Source organism: Physeter macrocephalus, chromosome 6 (assembly GCF_002837175.3).
Source record: "Physeter macrocephalus isolate SW-GA chromosome 6, ASM283717v5, whole genome shotgun sequence".
NCBI lineage: Eukaryota > Metazoa > Chordata > Mammalia > Artiodactyla > Physeteridae > Physeter > Physeter macrocephalus.
In genome coordinates, this window is record NC_041219.1 from 46,499,639 (window position 1) to 46,507,209 (window position 7,571).

The 7,571-nt window shown below is 44.7% G+C and overlaps 1 protein-coding gene across 2 annotated transcripts in view; it reads right to left on the minus strand.

Annotated features, from left to right (window-relative positions):
• ARFGAP3 (ARF GTPase activating protein 3) overlaps nucleotides 1-7,571 on the minus strand; it is a 56,908-nt gene that overhangs the window by 47,245 nt on the left and 2,092 nt on the right. For both annotated transcript variants that reach the window (XM_028490692.2, XM_028490693.2), the window contains exons 2-4: nucleotides 5,977-6,108; nucleotides 4,971-5,054; nucleotides 2,204-2,291 (exon numbers count right to left, since the gene is read on the minus strand). In XM_028490692.2, the coding sequence (XP_028346493.1) occupies nucleotides 2,204-2,291; nucleotides 4,971-5,054; nucleotides 5,977-6,108 (304 nt within the window). The remainder of the gene's footprint in view (nucleotides 1-2,203; nucleotides 2,292-4,970; nucleotides 5,055-5,976; nucleotides 6,109-7,571) is intronic.

Below are 7,571 nucleotides of genomic sequence, written 5' to 3' on the forward strand. Positions count from 1 at the left end.
AAAAAAAAAAAAAAAAAAAAAAAATGCTTTATAAAGTAAACTGTTCTGAGATACCAAGTACATATGTAGACTATACACCCAATATATGTTAACATTTGGAAATTCTAATACCAATTATATCAGTGATAGAAACCTAAATTTTCAGTTACCAAGAAATCTGCTCTGTTTTCTAGTTGATCTAAAAAAAAAGATTCTGGTTAGGAACTCTATTAAAATTTTTATTTTAAAAATGTTGTTTTAATTTTATTTATTATGTTAAAAATGGATAAACAAAATGTGGTATATCCATGCAATGGAATATTATTTGGCCATAAAAAGAAATGAAATACTGACACACGCTACAACATGGATGAACCTTGAAAACATGATGCTAAGCACAAGAAGCCAGTCACAAAAGACCACATAGAGTATGATTCCATACATATGAAATGTCCAGAATAGGCAGATCCTTAGAGACAGAAAGCAGGCTAGTGGTTGCCAGGGGCTGGGACAAGGAGAGAATGGAGAGTGACTATTAATGGGTAGGGGTTTCTTTCTGGGCTGCTGAAAATGTTCTGAAATTAGACAGTAATGATGGTAGCACAACCTCGTGAATATACTAAAAACCACTGAACTGCATACTTTAAAAGGGTGAATCTTATGGTATGCCAATTATATCTCAATAAAGCTATTTAAAAAAAAATAGCAGGCCCAACAGTGGTTTAGAGGAAACTCAAGTATTTTGTTTTTACACATTTTTTAAAAGGTAAACTCTAGTTAAGGCATTTAAATAGGCAAAGCAGGATGAGTGAGAACAATGCCAATTTGTAGAAAGAGAACTGATTCTACATTTATTGATTACTTACTCTGGGCCAGGAACTGCTCCGGGCACTGTAGGCACAGCAGTGAATGACAACACAGAAGCAGAGCATTGCAGGCCCCATATTCTATTTGTTAGAGTTCTTTTGTGCTCTCGTTTTCACTGTGTGACCCTTACATTTAGTGGAGACTGTACCTTGTCACCCGATGCTAACACATGAAATTCTGGGTTAAGCCTTGAGACGACAAGTCTCCCTAACTAACCACAGCTTAAGAAAAGTTCTAGATGGAGAAGAGAGGAAAGTGTTGTCGCAGGTGCAAAAGGAGGCGGGATTCCAAACAGTAAAACCTTTTAGGGGTAATTCATCAGCTAGGGACGCAGCTTCTGAGAGATTTCCAAGAAAACATCTTGGTCTGCATTCAGTTCCCTTAGCTTTCTGTTAGTAAAACAAACGGAGACATCTGAACTTCAGAGGTAACTAGACCTCCCGTGGCAGGTAACCTTCAATCTCAGAAGGTGTTTTACGCTAATAAATTGTAAGAGTTAGAATATTCACATTAGGGGGCTTCCCTGGTGGTGCAGTGGTTAGGAATCCATCTGCCAATGCAGGGGACACAGGTTCGCTACCTGGTCCGGGAAGATCCCACGTGCCGCGGAGAAACTAGGCCCGTGCACCACAACTAGTGAGCCTGTGAGCCACAACTACTGAAACCCGGGAGCCACAACTACTGAGCCCGCGTGCCACAACTACTGAAGCCCACGTGCCTAGAGCCCGTGCTCCACAACAAGAGAAGCCACCGCAATGAGAAGCCCGCGCACCGCAACGAAGAGCAGCCCCCGCTCGCTGCAACTAGAGAAAGCCCACGTGCAGCAATGAAGACCCAACGCAGCCAAAAATAAATAAAATAAAATAAATTTTTAAAAAACCCCAAAACTGTAGCAAGTTGAAAGTAAAAATCTTCAGTAATTTCATTCTCCAGTGAACAATTTGGTGTTAACTGTGTGTGTGATTTGGGTTCTCTTTTTTTTTTTTTTGCGGTACGTAGGCCTCTCTCACGGTTGTGGCCTCTCCCGTTGCGGAGCACAGGCTCCGGACGCGCAGGCTCGGCGGCCATGGCTCACGGGTCCAGCCGCTCCGCGGCATGTGGGATCCTCCCGGACCAGGGCACGAACCCACACCCCCTGCATCGGCAGGCGGACCCCCAACCACTGCGCCACCAGGGAAGCCCCGGGTTCTCTTTTTTATAAAAATGAGATCATATTCCGTGTTCAGTAATCTTTTCTCCCCACTTTATAACTGACCATGGGCATCTTTCCCTAGCAAATGCAAGATTCTCATTTTCTAGTAGTTCCATGATGCCAGTGGAGCACAGGACAGCACTACAGGGCGGGTCTCAGCACTACCTTCATTGTTTGCCGGAGGGGCGTCCACGTGCCCTGGTGTTAAAGAAGATGGCTCTGGTTGTGCTGGTGCCCAGCCTGTGCCACTCACCTGAAGCAAGGGGAGAAAAATCGTTACCAGCAAAGCAAGAAAAGTCATAAAAAACAAATAACAGGGGAAAAACCTAGTAATTTAAACAGTCACCTTCCCACCTGGATTAGTGGGAAGGAAGGATAAGATTAAAATATACCTGTTCTTAAGTCTCTGTTTCCATGCTCAAATTCCTTATTTTTCCTCCTTTTCTTTAAATAAAAATTTTATTATGCAATAATTTCAGACTCACACTAAAGTTGCAAAGATAAAAGTTTCTATAGACTCTTCACCCAGCTTCCTCTGATGTTAAAATACCCAGGGCACATTTGTCAAAATGAAGAATCATCATTGGTACACTATTCGCTAAACTCCAGACTTTATGTGGATTTCACCAATTTTCCCACCAGTGTCTCTCTTCTGTTCCAGGACCCACCCAGGACCCCACGCTGCATTCGTCACGTCTCCTCAGTCTGCTCTGCTTTGTGACAGATTCTCGGTCTTTCCTTGTTTTTCAGGACCTTGAAACTTTTGAAGGGTACTGATAGGTATTTTGTAGAATGCCCCTCACTTTGAGTTTGTCTGATGTTTCCTTGTGATTAGACTAGGTCTGGGGGAAGAACAGCAGAGAGGAGGTGCCCCCTCAGGGCCTCATGTCAACACGACTGTGCACTCGTCGATGCCAATCTTTTTCACTTGGTTAGGCTGGCGCCTGGCAGTCTTTTCCCTGTAAAGTTACCGGTTTCCCCTCTCCATCCTCTAGTCCTGGGAAGCGTCACTGAGTCCAGTCCACGTGCAAGGGGAGGGGGGTTAAGCCCCACCTCCAGAAGGGTGGAGAGGTATGTGCGTGATTTGGAATTTTCTGTAAGGAACACTGTCCTTTCCCTCCATTTCTTTATGCAATCATCCATTTATATTAGGATGGATATTTATTTATTCTTTGGATTATAGTCCAATACTATCATTATTTTGTTGTTCAAATCGTTCCAGCTCTGACCACTGGCACCTCTTCCAGGTTGGTTCCTGAGTCCTTCAGACATGTCCTCGTCCGTCCCCCCTGCCTGGTCTCCTAGCACTTCCTTTCTTCTAGCACCATAGGGCGCTCCAGGCTTATCTGCCGCAGCAGCCCCAGTCCTAGAATCGGGGCCATCTCTCCAAAGGTAGCCCTGGGTCCTTCCATTGGAAAACAGCATTTAGAAACCAAGGTGTGGCTGCTGGGTGTGCCTGTTGTCCTGGGGTGTCACTGTCTCTAGGCCTCTCAGTGGACAGAGCTAGGTCACATATCTGTGTGTACTAACCCGTGTGTACGCACGTATCTGCAATTAGTTCTCCATCACATGTATGTGTGTGTGCACGCGCGTGTGCGTGTGCATATAGATATATAAAGACAGAGAGAGAGACACTAAAAGAAACATGAATTCATACTGATATCTCCAAGTCTAATCCATACCAAACTGTTTATATCTCTCCTCTTTTTAGCCCATCATTTCTATTCCTAATATTTCTCAGCTACTAATCATGGATATTCTGTATCTAGTTCTATATTAAACAATGGCAGCCGATCATGATAGCAAACGCTTCTCTTTTGTTTTCTGTTCCCACCTTTTTTGATAACTATTTCTGGTAACTATTGATTCTGTCAAAGATAACATGTACATAATGTGCAAGTTCTAATAGCAAAAAAAATCAAGGTTTAGCAATGTATATACAACTTTACATAATTTTTTCTTGAAAATCAGTTGAAGGACTGAGTAGCAGTTAAGCAAACGGTGGCCGCTCCCCATCGGGACTGGAAGACGCAGGGCAGCTAACAGAACCTCTGGGGCTATAAGCCAGGGGCCGCATACATCTCCTTAAAGGACCAGTTAGTAAATACTTTAGGCTTTGCAGGCCTCCTGTTCCCTGATCTAAGCAATTTGGGGGAAACGCACAGAGGGACCATGGATTGTCGTTACTACTCCTATCGGACTACGAAGATGAGGTTAGTGAAACGGCACTTGTTGAAGGCTTCCTCTGCGCTAGGTACCGGCTACTTTTATCTGTGCTAACTCATTTCATTCTCACAACAGCCTTGAGATATGTTCTACGTACACAGCTAAATAGGGGCAATAAGATTCGAACCGCTCTTAAAATCTGGGTTAAAAACAACAACAACAACAAACTGTCTTCATTCTTTGTCAGTTCCAAAGCTCTGAACTGCACTGGGAAGACCCCTAGTAAGACGTCCTCAGCCTCCCTCGAAGCTGGGTATAGGGCATGGGACTGAATTCTAGCCAGCAGGCTGTGAGCAGAACTGACGTGTGCTACCTCTAGATGGTAAAAGGATGGGGCACTTGCTTTCCCGAATGTTTGTCCTCCTCCCACTGGCTGGGGAAGGTCATGAGCTGGACAGCCACTCTGCACCCTGAGGTAGGAGCCACACAATGAGAAGAGCAAAATCCATACCCTGGCCAGCCCTGGACGGCCTACCTCTGCACTGCTGTGGGAAATTAACTCCTACCTTATTCCAGGCCTGACTGTATTTCAGGGCTGTTTATTACAGCAGCTTAGCCTATATCCTTTTAAATTTTAAAATACATGCTTTACATATATGCTCTAATATATATGCTCTAAAATATATGCTCTTTATAACTTTACAGTTGATAACTTTAGTTATGCCTTCGAAGCACACATGAGAATTATGTGAAGCGTAACACATACCTCAGGAGAAGCATGAGAGGCAAAAAAATCTTCCTCCTTTGGTGGAGGGGACAAAGGTGGAACCACACAGCTATCAAGCCACAGCTGGAACAAAAACACATGCACCGCTCAGCATTTCACCTGCTTTAAAGTGTTTATGTAATGCTCTTCACTCCGTTTCTGGAGGCCCGTCTGCTAAAGATTTGTACTTTCCATTATTATAAAGTCAGGGCCCCTGAGCACATTTTAGTAACACATCAATCCAGTAACTTCTGCCACCAAACCCTGTGGAAGACAATCGCCAGCTCCCCAAGCCATTTCCGAAAAGGAAAGAGCCAGGGCTTCACGTCTAAGTGCAGGTTCCCAAGCACAGTCAACCCCCATCGTTTGTGGATTCCATGTCTGCGAATTTGTCTACATGCTACAACTGACTTGTGACCCCCGTCCTGCATGGACACACGCAGAGCAGCAGAGAATCTGTCACCCCAGGTGCACGTTCCCAGCTGAGGTGGAACAAGGCGACGCTCTGCTTCCTTGTTTCGGCTCCTGCTGTAAACACGGGTCCCTTTTACGGGCTGTTTCCTGACACGCTTTTCACATTTTTGTGCTTTTTGTTGGTGGATCCATTGTTTACAATGGTCCCGAGCACGGTGCTGAAGTGCCACCTCGCGTTCCTAAGCACAGGGATGCAGATAGATGAGTGTCATTCAGCTCGCGCCACAATGCCCTTGGCCGCCAGCTCAGTGTCAGTGAGTCAACAATATACACTAAAGAAGGTGTCTTTAAACAGAAACACAGGTAAAATAAGGTTAGTGTTGATCAGCTGACAAAGGTGATGCTGCAGGACTCTGGTGCAGTGTTCACAGCAACCTTACCAAGCAGGACCGTGAATAGTAAGAATCCACTATACGCTGTTTCCTTGTAAGGGAATCCGGCTAGCAAGTTTTACTGTTTGGAGTAAAAACTACTTATTCTACTGAAACAAATGTTCCTCTGAAGGAGACCCCCCCCAACCCACTGTGCTTACGTCAGTGCCATGCTTCCGGGTTGCCTGGGAGGCCAGCGCCTTGATTCTCTCCCTATAAAGCTGGGCAGCGCGACTGTTGTACTTGGCATTGGTGTCGTTGGTGTCACACCCGTGCTGATGGAAAAAGGAAGACTGCAGAGGAAAGTACGCGGGTTAACAGCATCGCTGCATTAAATCTAACACGGTGATCAAAAATGTTACTGCATGCTATGAAGGATTTTTTTGAAAATACTAGTGAAAACCAAAATAATTTAAACCATAAAAACTTTTTACAAAATTTTTCCTTGTAAAAGGGGTAATACCTTCCACAGATGTAACATTAATATTCTGGTAAAAGTGGACATGAGATTTGCCTCACAAAACAAAATAACTGGCCCTTCCTTGCTCCACTAAGCCACCTCCATCATCCTGAATGTTATTTGGGGGGACGCTTTCCACTCAGGACTACTTTTAATTTGAGGAATCCACTTTAGTTTAGATTCCACTAAACTGGAATATTTTTCTTTTTTCTTTTTTTCTTTGTATCTATACGAGATTATTATTATTATTATTATTATTTTTGGCTGCGCTGTACAGCGTGTGGGATCTCAGTTCCCCGATCAGGGATTGAACCCGGGTCATGGCAGTGAAAGCCCGGAATCCTAACCACTAGGCCACCAGGGGGCTCCCTACATTGGGATTTTTGACAAACAAGTCAGGAGCCATGCTAACCTTCTCCTTGTAGAGCACTATTTCTTCATCAGCGGGGACCACAGCATAGGCAAGGTGATGAAACAGATGTTTAGATAATTAGAGGACACTGCTTTCAACCACCTCTGATCTATGTACAGACATGAATTACAGTATTCATATCTTATTGAAGCAGGTGTTCTAAAAGCCTGCATGAGGGATCCTCTTATTAACTCAATGGGACGAGTAACGGTACGGAGCGCCCACATGTACCAGGTCTTGTCTGGTCCTTTGTGGGCACCATCCCGTCAAATCCTCGTGGTCAGACTCTCAGACAGTCGGGGAAACTGAAGCAGAGAGGTTCATCAACTTGCCCAATGTCACACAGACAAGCGAGGGGCTGGGCTGGCACTCAAACCCAAGCAGGATGGTCCCAACTCCACTGCTTGAGCTGAAGGACCACTGACTGACCTGCCTCACCCCATCCGCCCCATCTCCGCTGGCTGAGACGAGGAAGCTGCTCTCTGGAGTTGGTGGGGGACTCTGCAACCTAGGAAGGTTTAGTAACAAGGACAGATACTATCAAACCCACAGTATTAAGCTGAGGAACAAGTTTGTGGACATAATGAAAATGGGTATGGGTTTCTAATAACATGCTTGGAATACTGAAGGCACGCATTCTCAACAGGGGCAAAAATGGTTTCCTGGAAAGTGGAAAAAAAAAATCTTAGTTATTACAATGGGTTGTAGCCATCCAAAGATCACCCTTACCTGACCAAATCATATTCCCTAGTATTTAATTTCTCTCACTAGGGAAAACTAAATTCAATTTAGATTTTTTTTTTTTTTTTTTTTTTGTGGTACGCGGGCCTCTCACCGCTGCGGCCTCTCCCGTTGCGGAGCACAGGCTCCGGACGCGCAGGCCC